Here is a 14,249-nt window from a genome sequence, read left to right on the forward strand (position 1 = left end):
GAGAAAATTGAGCGTCTGATTTGTATATATCTCTCTAGATTTATAGCTAAAAGTTGATATATTTTGGTACGGATGTAGTAACAGATTATGGCTAGCTAGGTAATATAGGCAGTTCTAATAAGGGGAAGTCTAAAAAATTGATTTTCGCGCACGATTTTCTTTAAGTTGCCTACTAAAATACTTTTTATGGGTTTTTCTACAGGTACAAAATCAAAAAATTGGAAATCCATTTTCACAAGCAGTTCCTTAAGAGAGCCACCTGTGAAAATTGATTTTTGCAGGTGGTTATGCAAATGTGCATGCACAAAACCTAGATTTCTACAGGGCCTTAGTTGCAAGTGGTTCAAAAAATGCCTTTGTAAACAAGCTAATACCGCCTATAAAATATTTTCTGTACCAGTGTAGTCAAAAAATTTTTGAATTTTGAGAATAATTTTATGTACGTTTTTTACTTGTCTTTCTAACTTAGCATGAAAAATGATCGGGAGCAAAAGTGACGAATGAGACTACTAGAATTAATCATAAATGTCATATTTAAAAATTTAAAACAAGCTTCCTATTAATATCTGGAGATCCATTGAAGTGTTGTCCTATTTTTGAAGTATGAAAATAGATTAAACTAATTTCAAGAGTTATAGAGAATCCTCCAAAAAATTCTTATAAATTCTATCAATTGAAAGGAGTTCTCTATTAGTTCAGATCTCATAAAACTTTGTAAATGATTCACACAATACAAGTGGACTATTCATGATCAAATATAGATGAGGAATCTTTATAGATCATCTTTTTTGACAAACCTCTCTAAAACGCATATAATAAAATTACACTTCATGGCACGGGAAAAAAAGGGAGAAAAAACCTCGCTTGATTGGCCCTCCTGGGCTTCTTCCTATTTCTCTTCTCTTAACTCTTAAGTCTACAACAAGTGGGATAGGCATGATTTGAACCTGCGTATAAAATCTTCACCAGATTTACGGCATGTCGCTTTTGACCGCTCGGCCACACTCCCCTCCTCAGGGATGTATGCCCTCCTCAAACAAAGGGTTATTGAATAAGAAGTATGGTGGTCATCATTCTTAAATTAAGAAGAACAAATGGAGACTATTAGACTTGCTAGCATTCTGGAGAATAAATAAGGTCAAAGCAGCATATAACCATTTCCTGGTAAAAAAAATTAACATCAAAAGATTCTACTTAGACTAGCGATTTAAAGGTTGTTGCTGCACAAGGATAGAGGAAGTTTGAAGTAAGGATATAGGAGAAGATTGAAGCTTAGTATTGTAGATCTCTCTCTCTCTCTCTCACTCTCTATCTCTCTCTCTATGCATTATATCTACCAAGGGGAGAGAGGGTCACGGGTTTGTGTAAACCAATTATCATAGGCGGCGGGATATGATGGCCGCCTACATAAATACAATGATTTACACAAGCACTCGTCTTAGGCAATTGCCCGCATTAATGTCTAACAATATAGGCGGACCACATAAGGTAACATCTAAGAAAATTGAAGTATTTTCACATTCGGTGGCGTTAAGCCCGTCTGGGTAAATGTGCATCTCCGAGGTAGAGCTCTTAATTGCTTGCCTATGACTTATCTCTTCATCTTCATTGTGTCACTACTTCCACTACCTGTAGTTCCTTTGGTGATCATGCGGGCTCCTCTGAAGTCTAAGCGCCGGACTCCGGTTACATCCTCTGGCCACACTGCGCCTCATCACCTCTCACTCTCCATCTATTTTCCAGTAAAAAGTAGGTAATGTGGGTTTTATCACTGCACTCTTCCTCTCTTTGCGTTCTGCTTTATCTTTGGCCATGTTGGGCTCGCCGCGCCAACCATAGTACATGACCACTGTCGAAGAGGAGGAGAAGGCCATTGAACACCGACAAGAAGCAACTCTCCTTAACACCGCCATCATCACCAGGCAACGAGTTGGGTAGAGATAATGAGTGGTGGTAGAACGGGTCATCATTGAAGGTGGATTTTGATGAGGACCCGTCGTCCGAGAAGGAGGGGGAGAATAGTGGTGATGAGGCTGAAGACAAGGACGACAATGGGGGAATCAAAGGCGGTCGGCGTGGCAGCAATAGTAGTCGGTGTAGTCGTGGTGGTGGCTAGCGCGGTTGTAGCAGAGGCCGAGCCGATGGCTAACACGGAGAAGGTACCTGGCCCCTAGCATGGATAAACGAGAGGCAAGTGACTTGGCGGAGGTTGAGCTGGCGGACAACACAGAGGAGGCACCATCGGAGCTAGAGGCAAAGACAGAGATCTAGAAGAGGCACCACTAGCGTGTTCTCTGTAGCTTTGCCAGCTACCAGCATGATAGCTAAGGAGAATCCACCTTTAGCGACGACCCGTTCTACCACCACTCATCATCTCTATCCTACACATTACTAAGTGACGGTGGCGGCGTTGAGGAGATTTGCTCCTCGTCGGTGTTCAACATGACCTTTTCCTCTTCGCCAATGGTCATGTACTGCGGTTGGCGTGGCGAGCCCAACATGGTCAGAGATAAAGGAGAATGCAGAGAGAGGAAGAGTGCTAAGAAAACCCACATTGCCCTCTTTTTACTGGAAAATAGATGGAGAGTGAGATATGATGAGGCACGGCGTGGTAATGGAGAACGTGACTAGAGTCCAGCGGTTGGACTTTAGAGGAGCCCGCATGATCATGATAGAACTACATGTAGTGGAAGTAGTGGAATGAGCAGACAATAAACAAGTCACACGCAGGCAATTAAGAACAGCGCCTGGGGATGAATATTTACCTAGTCGGGCATCTTAAGACCCCATGAAAACACTTAGATTCATCGGAAGTAGTTTTTTATAGGTAGCTAATTGCTAATTTTTGTTGTAGTAGGCCCAACTAGTTAATTATTACTTTTGGTTGTTATCTTTTGTGCTGAAAATCTATGGTTAACTTTTATGTAATATAGCCCATGATTTCAACTATATGTTGTCTCAAAAATATTCATCTCTCACCGACATGTAGACTTGGAGGCAATCTTTTATCTCACTTTGCCTGTGAAAACTGTTTTGACAGGGGTTGTCCGTCCACGTAAATATCCAACTATTCACGGGACAAGAAGGTCCACATATTTTCGTCAGCTCTGTACTACGGCCTCTGCTGGTAGAATTTCATGTGGTAGTAGTATCGTTTTCACCTAAGATAGCTAGACATAGACTGAACCACACACTGTATGCCTGTATTGTCCCTTGGCATATCTGGAGTGAAGTAGGAGTACTTGACTGGACCATACATAAACCAATCCAAATAAATTCAGTCCTTAGCTTTAAATTGGGATCCGTAATAAGTAAGAGAGTCAACTAGCTATTGGATATTTTACTCTTCTCACTTTAATTTGCATGTTCATTGAGCTAACTATATGCACTAGAGAGAAGGCCCAATAATGCAAGATAACCTTATGTAATCTATGTATTTAGTATCAACAATTAATCTCCAAATTCAAGTATCAAGTGTAGTATATCATCATCATGCAAGTACAGTGTTACATAGATTAATCACAATGCAGTTTGATTAAGCAGTGGGCATCATCACATCGCATTCAGAGGAAGGCTATCTTAGATTACAGATGAATATGCAGACACCCAGCTTGGTGTTACATACATAGACTGGATTTGGGTGAAATTTAGCCGGCGAGGGCGCTGGTGTTGTAGACGAGGAGGGCGCCGCCGCCGAGGAGCCCGGCGAGGGTCACGGCCCAGATCAGAAGCCCGGTGGTTCCTGCAGATTAATTACCACAATACAGAGATATATAATTAATTAACCGTACAAGCATATAGGCAGATAAGATTGACCATACAAAAGAATTATAAGTTTCTTAATAATATTGATCAAGATAAGATTTTGCCTTTATGATTTCTAGGGTGTAAGAACTCTCCATCACATCACAGGTTGCTGACAAGACCCTATCAGATTTTGTACCTACTACTATTTCCGTCCCAGAATATAAGAAGTTTTAGAGTTAAGACACAATTATTAAGAAAGTATATATAATTAAATGGTGCAAGTTGTGGTGAATGGTGGAGGATTGTGATTGGATGGAAAGATAATGTTAGTGAAGAGTTGTTTTATTTTGAGACAAATTCTGGATGCTAGAAATCGTTATATTTTAGAATAGATGAAGTAGTTAACTACGATGGACTAACTCAACATATGCATATATATATATATATATATATATATATATATATATATATATATATATATATATATATATATATATATATATATATATATATATATATATATATATATATATATATATATATATATATATATATATATATATCTATTAGATTTGGTTATTCTAACTTACAGCATACCTCTTATTGTTTCTCTCCTTTTTCTAAAAATTATTCCAAGACTTCTTTGCTGGTATGATAGTAGTATTTCATATATATAGTAAATGGACTGTAAAAGAATGGTTTACTTACCACCAACGTAGGTGTCACCGGTGGGAGACCATTCCTCCGGCGAGTAGATTGGGCTGCAAATCGTCGAGGAGTTTGTCAGATTGAGCCAAACAATTTTTGCTAAAACAAGTAGATACCACCGTAAAAGTACTCTTTTAATATTAATTTTATATCTCATCTTGGTTACCTGTAGCCGTCGACGTTTGCGCCGTACTTGTCAACGAATTGGTACACACCCTTCCCCTGCATCCATCACAAAAATCTGTCAGTTTATTCAGTGCATAGTCTGACAGATGGAATCTTTGAATGAACAAAACCTGCGAAATTGTCACTGAAACTTGGACAAATATGGGGCAATTATTCTTGCAAGTTTTAAAGTTTGAAACCTATGGTGCTTTCTTTTTAAAATCTAGCCACCACCATGAAGAATAACTAGCAAAAACTTCGACTGACATTGAGAAATTTAGGAGCTGGGGACAAGTCCTGACCGTGCTCTTCCTGCCAGATGCATCAATATCGACTGACATGCCACCTCCAATCCCTGCAAAGATAAAAAAAAAAAAAGAAAAATGATAAACCACACAAATTCAGCCACTGAAACCCACTCAACAATAATCAGCAAAACATTCCGAAGTCTGAATTCTGAAGAAAGTTTCAGTTTCAGACCGTAGGGCTTGTCGGTCTTGATCTTCTTCCCACCGCTGCAGACGATGGCGAAGGAGGATCCCCGGCGGGAGATGGACGGAAGGCCCTTGGCCCGGGCCGGCGCCACCAGCGGCGAGGTGATCATGGATGTTGCCATCCTCAGCTTCAGCTCAAATTTTTCTGCACCTCACTCTCACTGTTCTACCTGATCTCTGATGGATGGATGGATGCAAAGCAGAGGTGAGAAGCAATGGCAGCTCAATATAATTGTGGCGCCAAAAACCTTTGGTGGCCAGTCACCCACAGGATGGTGGATGGGGATAATGCCAGGGTGCACCAGCACAGGTGTGACCGCCGGCGCGCCACGTGGCGCGCCGCGTATGGTCCGGTCCTGATATGGCAGTGCCAGAACGTTATCCTCTGGGGATTTTCAGTGGACATGAGTAAATTTGTGTTGGCACTGTTTTAACAGGGGAAATTATGTGGTGCCAGGATTGGACAGATGAGCTATTTACCATTAAAAATCAACAAATATATCAAGAAACAGTGAAAGAATCAGTCAAAACATGTGGTGCCAATGGATGCCATTGCAATCTGTATTCTGGAATGTTCTGATATGAAGGTGGATGAAGAACTGGATGTTAATTTGGCCATGTACATCCGAGTTTGGATATAGAGGCCAGGTTTTAATCCATTATCTAAAAGAACTGAATGTTAATATATGGTCACTAGCTAGGGCATCACATTCAGATGCTACTCAAATATTTACTCCAAATCAGGAATGAGGGGACTTCAGAAGGTAAGAATCTGGGTTTCTCTGCCAAAGATGGTATTATTATTACTATCAAGGGGGGAAATAGATAAATTCTGAGCCTGTGACAATACAAGATAAGGTAAGTTATTTTCTTTCTGACTGGGTAATTTCAGCCACTGGCAATTATCCTATCCAGCAAGGAGACTGAAATCCATGGCTAGCATAAATTTTCTTCTTTTTCTTAAAAATAATAATAATAAAAGCACAAACAACTTACTCCCTCCGGTTTCATTTTAATTGACGTTTTGGACAATGACACGGTCTACAAGATACATCTTTGACCTTATTTTTCTATTATAATATATATAATAAATAAATCTATGTTTACTTTTATTATAATATTTTAAAAGACAAATCTATATATGTTGTTATAGTTTCTTTAAACTAAATATTTCTAAAGTTATTGATAGTCTAAGTTATAAAAATTTGACCTCAACCTTGTCCAAAACATCAATTAATATGGAACCGGAGAGAGTATATTTTAGGAGAAATAGATCAAATCCAGTTGTCTGGACCTCCTTGGATATGTACCCCACCCCCAAATCCCCAATAGAGCAAAGCTCCTCAGTATTTACCTCAGGTTTGCTTCCATCAGCAGCTGCTCTGTAAACTCAAAAGTCCGAAGAAGGGATTCATACGGCGCTCATTTCGATCAAGATAACAAGTCGTCACCGTAGTCAAATTTCCAAAATCACCGGAGTAACTGTTATTATTATACGTTTTCTGAAATATTTAGCTTATTAACCTGAAAAGCATAGATTTGTCTCGGATAATGCTAACGTGACAATATGAGTTTACCAGTAGTTGCAAATACGTCATACTAAATTTTTGCAGTGAAGGTTATTTTGTGTGCGCGCAGCAACAGTCGAAAGTTCAATTCTGAAACCTGCTAATGCCCAAAACAATATCAGTAGTAACCTGCAGTTCATGCATGATGCAGCATCGATGAACTGATATCAGTAGTAACCTACAAAAATTCATACATATCATGCATGACGAGCAGAGTCAGCTAGCCTCTTTTTCGTTTTGATAACTAGTTACTGTGCATCTCACTAGCTTATGTTTGCAACTATGAATATTGCTTTCACAAATAACATATCACGGAGTAGTTCTGTTAGTAATGTTTGGTTCGAACCACAGAAGATAAACAAAGATAATGACATCATATTATCTCAACAATAGTCACGTTCGTAAACACAACCCATAGAATATATCGGTTTACAACCAGATGCGAATTGCTCAAAATTGCATAGCATGGACTAGTCCAAGACAACAGTTTACCAACAAGACCACATATTCTGCATTTCAGAAGAAAACCGTTGAAATTTATCCTCAAGAATACAGAACATGCGAATGCCACTCATCTACACAAGGGTGAAAAAATCATTGACTATTTGCTACAAAAATTCAGAATCTCGTATCCTCTATTTACAAAGGAGACTCCAACTATTACGTTGCACCAGTGGCAACTGCATGCCCTAACCATCTAAAAAAACTGCACGCCCTAGTCAATGTACTCATGTTGTCAATTGTAACTCTTGCTTGAGTACAAGTTTGTACCCAGTGTTGCTATGACCAAAATTGCCTACAATACACAGTTGATAACAAACCAAATCTGAGAACATGCCAAAGGCTCCTGCCAACGATGAGATTAAGAAATTTGAGCCAAAAAAACATTGAGCAATGGAACCTATCTGGAAAATGTAGGGCCTGTTTGGTAGGCCATGGCTCTAAAATCTGAATTGAAGTGGAAGTTCAAAGGAGATGACAGCTAAGTGAGTTTTACTAAAATAATTAACTTCTAAAGTTAAATATTAGCGTAGTCCTTATATCCAGCGGAAACAATCGCAAGCAATATGCAGAACACCAGAAATTCTGTCTGCATATTGTGATTGAAGAGGTTGGCAAAGATTATACACAAACGATTATAGCTATGAAAAACCCATCATAGGACATGGGGTATTTGAAAAGAAAATGAAGCTTTGGTTCTGAAACAGAACAGTTAGAAAAAGGAACTATCCCCCCACACTAACAATGGAAGGAAACAGCCATCACTGCAGAAAGGACATAATCATGAGAAGGAATCAGTCATCACTCCTGAAAGGACACAATATAGAACTAATCGACTGGGAATATTTGAGCATGCCAAACAAGGCGACCAAATTCTTGTGATTGAAGAATTTGGCAAAGAGCATATACACATGATCAATGGTAAGAAAAATCCACCATAGGGACATACTGCATTTGAAAAGAAAGGAAGCTTTGGCTCTGCAGCAGAGTAGTTAGAAAGAAGAGTTCTTCCCCTGTGGTAACAACTGAATGAATCAGCTATCACTGCTGAAAGGACACAATCATAAGTTAAACCACGATGAGATTGAACTAACCATTTGAGAATCATTTGAGATTAACCGGGTATATTTGAACATGCCAAATAAGATGGACAAGGCAACACAAATAGGTCAAGGTTGAGAACCTAAGGAACATAGAATGCTAGGTTCACCCTGGGAACACACTTGGATAAGCATGAGATTCATCGAAACTTGTGTGGACGGGTATTTGATGCTCTTTCCTGGACCCAAGGAAATTATGGGATGGCACGAGAAGTTGAAAGGAACAGATTGAAGTGTCCAGCTATATTGAAAACTATAACAGGAACCTTAAGTAGACATAATGAAAGCTTTGATCAAATTCTCTGCCGATTGCTTCTGTTCAGTGGTGCCAGATATGCGAGCAACATGGCCATGACGAGACGATTTTGATTCAATAATTTCAATGTGAGCTCCAGAAATCTGCAATGGTACTAAAAAATTAAACATTAATGCAAAGGAGAGAAAACAATAGGCTACCTATAAGGCTTTATTCCCCTAAATTTATAAACCCACTGAAGATGTCAGATATACCAATTGCACTTTCATAATTTTTGTCCTGTTAATCCCGCTAACAGATTATCTCCTTTCCTACAAAGTCCACTTAAATGAGTGCAGTCTTGCAATTGTATAAACACACATCATACGATGCATTCTAATCATTTTAATAAAACAAGCAAAAAAATCAACTTGTGTTGAGTACTGGAAAATGGAACATATATTCATTTAAGAAAATTAATATAGTATTCAACTCACTAATAGACGAGATAAAAAGAAGCAATATAAGCGTTTGTGCTTGTCACCATTTTTTAAAATCTACCCCTTTCTCTAGACGCTGAATCCATATCAAATATAGAACAAAGTAAAAGTTATTACTCCCTCCTTCCATTAATGTATAACGTGAACTAACCAACATCATATATTAGTGGAAAGAGGGAGTACATTCAAAACGAGGGGTTCATTTATGTTGCAAAAGGAAAGATAGCACCAATATGAATGGCAAACTAACCTTTATAATGTTGTCCAGGTTTGTGCCATGTTTCCCCATTACTTTTGACAGGCCACTAGCAGGAATAGTCATTTCCATATGTGGAGGACGTCTGACCAATGGTAGTTAGCGAAGAGGATTAAAACAGGAAGGATCAGATACCAAGTGCTCCCTCTGTCCCAAATTATAAGGCCTATATTTTTTTGCACGGTCTTCAATAACATACTTTAACCAGTATTTTATTTCATTATATGATCCCAACAAATATGAAATTAGCAACACATGAAAGTACTTCAAAATATGAAGTGATATAACACGCATAATATTTAGTATAGATATAGCTAGTATGATTATTAGTCAAAAGATACCGAGTTTGATTTTACTTAAAAAGGGGCACCCTATAATTTGGGACGGAGGGAGTAATAATTAAAACGAATTATTAAATGGAAGAATAAGCAGTACTTGAGATCAGGGTTCATGGGAAGTTCTGTTCCAACATACCCTCCATATCCCTTTGATGCATATGACGAGACTGCTGAATAGCCATCATCTATAGCCTGATGGAAAATTATCATTGGCTAAGCTGATATCACAAAATTCAATATAAAGATTAAAGGAGAAACAAGTATAATTGAAGTTAAACTAAAATGGTGTACCTGCAAGGAGCTGTACCCATACAAACTGCTATGCGGATATACTTCCAAACCACGTTCTATGTCACCCCTATGATCATAGCCCAGGGGAGTGATCTGTTGTCTGTAAGGTAATAATGCAGGCAAAGGATAACTGCTTGCATACAAAGGATCAGTAGTGGCAACAGTTAGCTTCCCATCTTTCTCAGAATTTTGCCTGTCCACACTGTCCCTCAAAACATCATCCCTGAGTCTTAAAACTATCTGTACAAGAGCATCACGCAGATTTTCCACTTCTCCAAACACCTACATGCAATGACAATTTAGACCCAAGCTATCACAGTAACAGACTCTTTTTAAATGGTAAAATGAGATACCTCGACAAGCTCATCACTGGAAGATGCCTTCCGTGGTTTTTCACCCTTTGATATGTAGATAGCTGCCTTAGTCTTACTCCGCATGTCATTGACAATCGAACCGCCCTTGCCAATAAGACAGCCTATTACCTTACCTGGAACAAGAAGGCGAAGATTCATTTTACCTTCATTGTCATCATTGATCTTCGATTGCAGAAGCAGAACAGCTTCCACTGCTGCAGACTTAGCATCATCGGTGGCCTGAAACAGAAGGTAACACCCCAAATAAAACACCACACTGTAGGGCAGAACCAACATAACTTTAGAAGGAAGCGTGATCTAACCTCATTGGATGTAATGGTGATTATACTTTCCTCTCGGTCATTTTTTGAGTCATCAACATCTATCCTTGCACCACTCTCTTTCCTTATACTCTTTATGGTCACCCCACCTTTACCAATAACCAACCCAATCTTGCCAGCAGGGCATAAAACACGCAATACTAGCTCCCCAGAACATTTCGGTGTATTATAAGCAGGAATTACAGGAAGCACAGATTGGTAAATGGGCAGTCGACTATGAGCATCAGCCGATACTGTAAGTTCAGGAACATGAGGTGTTGACCCTAAGATTGATAGACTTGGATGTCCAGAAGATATGGCAGCATCAGAGGGTGAGTAGAAGTTACTAGATGGGTAAACAGGAAGCTCAGAAGGAACTATAATGCTTGGAGGAAGGTCTGAAACAGAAGTTTCAAGAGGAATGGTCTCTTTTGATGGGCACTTGTAAATGATGGTTGATACTGCAAATAGTGCCTTTCTGACAGCTCTAGCATCACCGGTTATCTGTTTAGCATATATACATTACACATAGCAATTAAAGAACATATATATGGAAACACATCATGGATATTGCAGAAAGTGGAACTTAAAAAGAGTGGTTACAAATTGTTAAGCATGATACAGTATAAAGGTGTGTACAACACAAAGTATGATAAACAAATAAAGAACAAAATCTGATAGAAAGGCATTTAGCTTCAGAGCTGCATTTACTGAACAGATTGTAGGTATTCAAAATATTGTACTGGCATGTTGTAACTAATAAGATCTTTATTCTTTTTATATGTGTTGGTGGTGACTGCAAGCTTTACACCAATCCTCTCACTCCATAAGTTATATGGCTCTGAATAAACTTAGGCATGTATATTGTTTGCAGGATCTTTTCTTTAAAAAATGGATTCCTCGCAAATGTCTATACGTAGGTGGCTAATTGATCTTATGCAATGATGTATACAATTTCATGTTCGAGCGTAACTAAGTTTTACATTTTTAAAATTTACAATTTATAGCATATTTGTTTGGCAAATGCCATAATGCATGGTCACTCACAAACAAAGAATATATATGATGATATTATTACAAGTCGTATGAAAGTCAAGGAAATTACTGCAAATATGCTGCTCAATATCCTCAAACTGTTCAATAATTGTTAATCTCCTATTATGTTGGCAAATGATTTAAATTAAGAAAAGTAAAAGATGTGAGAAATTACCTGAACAAAATTATCAAAGCTCATAGCACATGAATGTGTAACTTCATTTGGATCTTTTGGGCTCACTTTAATAAATGCTTTCGAAGTTGACCGAAGCCTCTTGATGACAGCACCAGACTTTCCTATGACACTTGCAGATTGACTAGCTGGTACAAGGATATTTGCTTCTTCATCATCAGAGTCCCTAGTGATGGACAGAGCATCAACAATTGCATCATGTACCTTGAGTAATGCATCTTGTGCTGTGCAAACAGGCTCCCTGTCATCGTCGTCATTAACATCTAGGTTTCTATGCTTGACAAAACAATATACCAAAATAACCCTCTTGTCTGCACCAGGGTGAGGGTCGACAACCTTGACTTTAGCACTCGTCTGTTGTCGGATAGAGTTTATCACCTTGCCGTTCTTGCCAATTACATTACCTATTACTCTGTCCGGACAGAGTATGCGGTAAACAACCAATTCATCATTACCAGAGTTTTCCTGGGCACGTGGCACTGGCCTCCTCTTTTGGTCCCTCCTTTCTTCTCTGTCATGGTCCCTGTGTTGCTGAGGGCGTTTGCCAGTATGCCTCATTTCGTTAACTGCAAAAGAGGATGCAGGATAAAAATCATATTTTTAATGAACTGCAAATGAAAAATGCAGGCTTAAAATCATGGGACGCATTATAGATGAACAGAGAACATCAAGCAATTAAACAAGTTGAATTACTAAGCGATGGATGTGGCAGCCGCAGCAAGCAAAACACGACAAGAGCTAGTAGAAACGCGGAAAACGGGATCCGGTCTACGGATTAATCATCACAACAACAGGATTAGAGTTACGGATTTATCAGAGAAGGATGACGTTGTCATGGCAATAATAGCACCCCCAGTCTGCCTGCAGCTAGCAGGAGCAAAAGCTGAACATGATGTTAAAAAGAGTGAAATTCTACGGGATTTGCACAGCACAGGAGAGGCCTCGGAGCAAGAACCTAACGCTTGAGGTTCCAATGCCCAAATCTCCTCCAATCCGCGAGTCCACGCAAGCAAGAATGTTTCGACTGACTGTCCCATAAAAAAAAGAAGACGAGGCGAGAGAGGCGATAAATGCATCGGCGGGCGATTGAAGATCGCGAGGACGTACCGAAACCGCCGCCACGCATCGACGGCGGGGGTGGGGGTGGGGGTGGGGGGAGGAAGGGGAGGGGCACTTCGGCGGCGAGACGGGATCGAGGAGGAGCGGAAACCCTAGGGAGGAAGAGGATCGAGTCGAGGGGAAGCTCTGCTCTGCTCTGCTCGGGTCGTCTCTCTCCGTCTCCGTCTCCGGTCTCAGCCTTCAACTGCTGCGTGTCACGCTCACGGACCAAGGGTTTCGTTATCTACGACTACCAAGTCTTCTGGGCCCACTCGTCATTGGAACCATTTTTTGGGAGGATTTTTTGTGTTCTTGAGATCACACAATCACTTCATTAAGCAAGAACAGAGATTATATGGAATAAATTAATAAACCCAGTACATTGCCAGAAGACAGAAGCTGAAAGCAAAGAGCTATCCTTTTAAAAGGAGGATTAACTGAACTAAAGAAGCAACCTTTCTGATGAAACCGAGCAGTAGAGAAAGAAGCAAGTCGATAGGGAGCTGCGGCATTGCCGCGACGACTGCTTCCTTGGGTCTCATTGGGCGTGCACTCCGCTTGACAGGCTGGTAATCTTCTTCGGCTGCCTCCACGGAAACGGCACAATACAGAGGTTTTTTGCTGAGCCGTAGAATTTGATTCACCGGACTCAGCACAGGATTTTCACGGAGTTCATCATTAAATCTAAGGAGCTATAACAACAAGCCTGTCGACCAAGGTTGCACAAGAAGTCTGAGCTCAACCCGAATGACAAACCCCCATATAGTTTGACGAATCTGAAGTCCAGCCAACCTTCAACATAAAAGAGTTTGAATGGCCGCAAAATGATTTCTGAACTATATGAAAATATGAAAATATGAAAAAGGGAGGATCTGAACTGACCATAGAAAAGGGAAGTCATTGGTGCCCATCAGTTTGTGAGGATCAAATCCTATCTTATACTATATGAAAATATGAAAAAGGTACAGCTCACTAAATTCTAAATCTAAATATACAAAAATAACACTCACCACTACTCTCTCCGTTTCACAATGTAAGACTTTCTAGTATTGTCCACATTCATTAAGATGTTAATGAATCTAGACATATGACTTTCTAGCATTGTCCACATACATATAGATGTTAATGAATCTAAACACATGCATACATATGTCTAGATTCATTAACATCTTAATGAATGTGGACAATGCTAGAAAGTCTTACATTATGAAACGGAGGAAGTAACAATTATTACATTTAGGGGCTGTTTGGATCACATGGACTAATTTTAGTCCCTGTCACATCGGATATTGAGACACTAATTAGAAATATTAAATGTAGACTAATGACAAAACCTATTCCATAACC

At 39.5% G+C, this 14,249-nt stretch overlaps 2 protein-coding genes across 8 annotated transcripts; both read right to left on the bottom strand.

Annotated features, from left to right (window-relative positions):
- Positions 1–3,450: 3,450 nt before the first annotated feature.
- Positions 3,451–5,826, bottom strand: LOC4344899 (photosystem II 10 kDa polypeptide, chloroplastic). Of its 2 annotated transcripts, none has more exons than XM_015794299.2 (5): positions 5,101–5,826; positions 4,923–4,975; positions 4,622–4,677; positions 4,456–4,508; positions 3,451–3,742 (listed from the first exon to the last, which is right to left on the bottom strand). In XM_015794299.2, the coding sequence occupies exons 1-5, from the start codon at positions 5,234–5,236 to the stop codon at positions 3,648–3,650; spliced, it is 393 nt and encodes a 130-aa protein (XP_015649785.1). In that variant the 5' UTR covers positions 5,237–5,826; the 3' UTR covers positions 3,451–3,647. The 2 variants fall into 2 exon arrangements, with proteins under 2 accessions (XP_015649785.1, XP_015649786.1); XM_015794300.2 differs by having other exon boundaries at positions 4,888–4,975; positions 5,101–5,504.
- Positions 5,827–7,169: 1,343 nt separating this feature from the next.
- On the bottom strand, positions 7,170–13,116 carry LOC4344900 (KH domain-containing protein At4g18375). 6 transcript variants are annotated; one of them, XM_015794293.3, is made up of 8 exons: positions 12,912–13,116; positions 11,787–12,370; positions 10,580–11,080; positions 10,257–10,496; positions 9,904–10,185; positions 9,749–9,804; positions 9,269–9,359; positions 7,170–8,682 (listed from the first exon to the last, which is right to left on the bottom strand). In XM_015794293.3, the coding sequence occupies exons 1-8, from the start codon at positions 12,928–12,930 to the stop codon at positions 8,551–8,553; spliced, it is 1,905 nt and encodes a 634-aa protein (XP_015649779.1). In that variant the 5' UTR covers positions 12,931–13,116; the 3' UTR covers positions 7,170–8,550. The 6 variants fall into 6 exon arrangements, with proteins under 6 accessions (XP_015649779.1, XP_015649780.1, XP_015649777.1 ...); XM_015794294.3 differs by having other exon boundaries at positions 7,170–8,693; XM_015794291.3 differs by having other exon boundaries at positions 9,710–9,804.
- Positions 13,117–14,249: the final 1,133 nt, after the last annotated feature.

The sequence above is a fragment of the Oryza sativa genome, chromosome 8 (assembly GCF_034140825.1).
Source record: "Oryza sativa Japonica Group chromosome 8, ASM3414082v1".
NCBI classification, from domain to species: domain Eukaryota; kingdom Viridiplantae; phylum Streptophyta; class Magnoliopsida; order Poales; family Poaceae; genus Oryza; species Oryza sativa.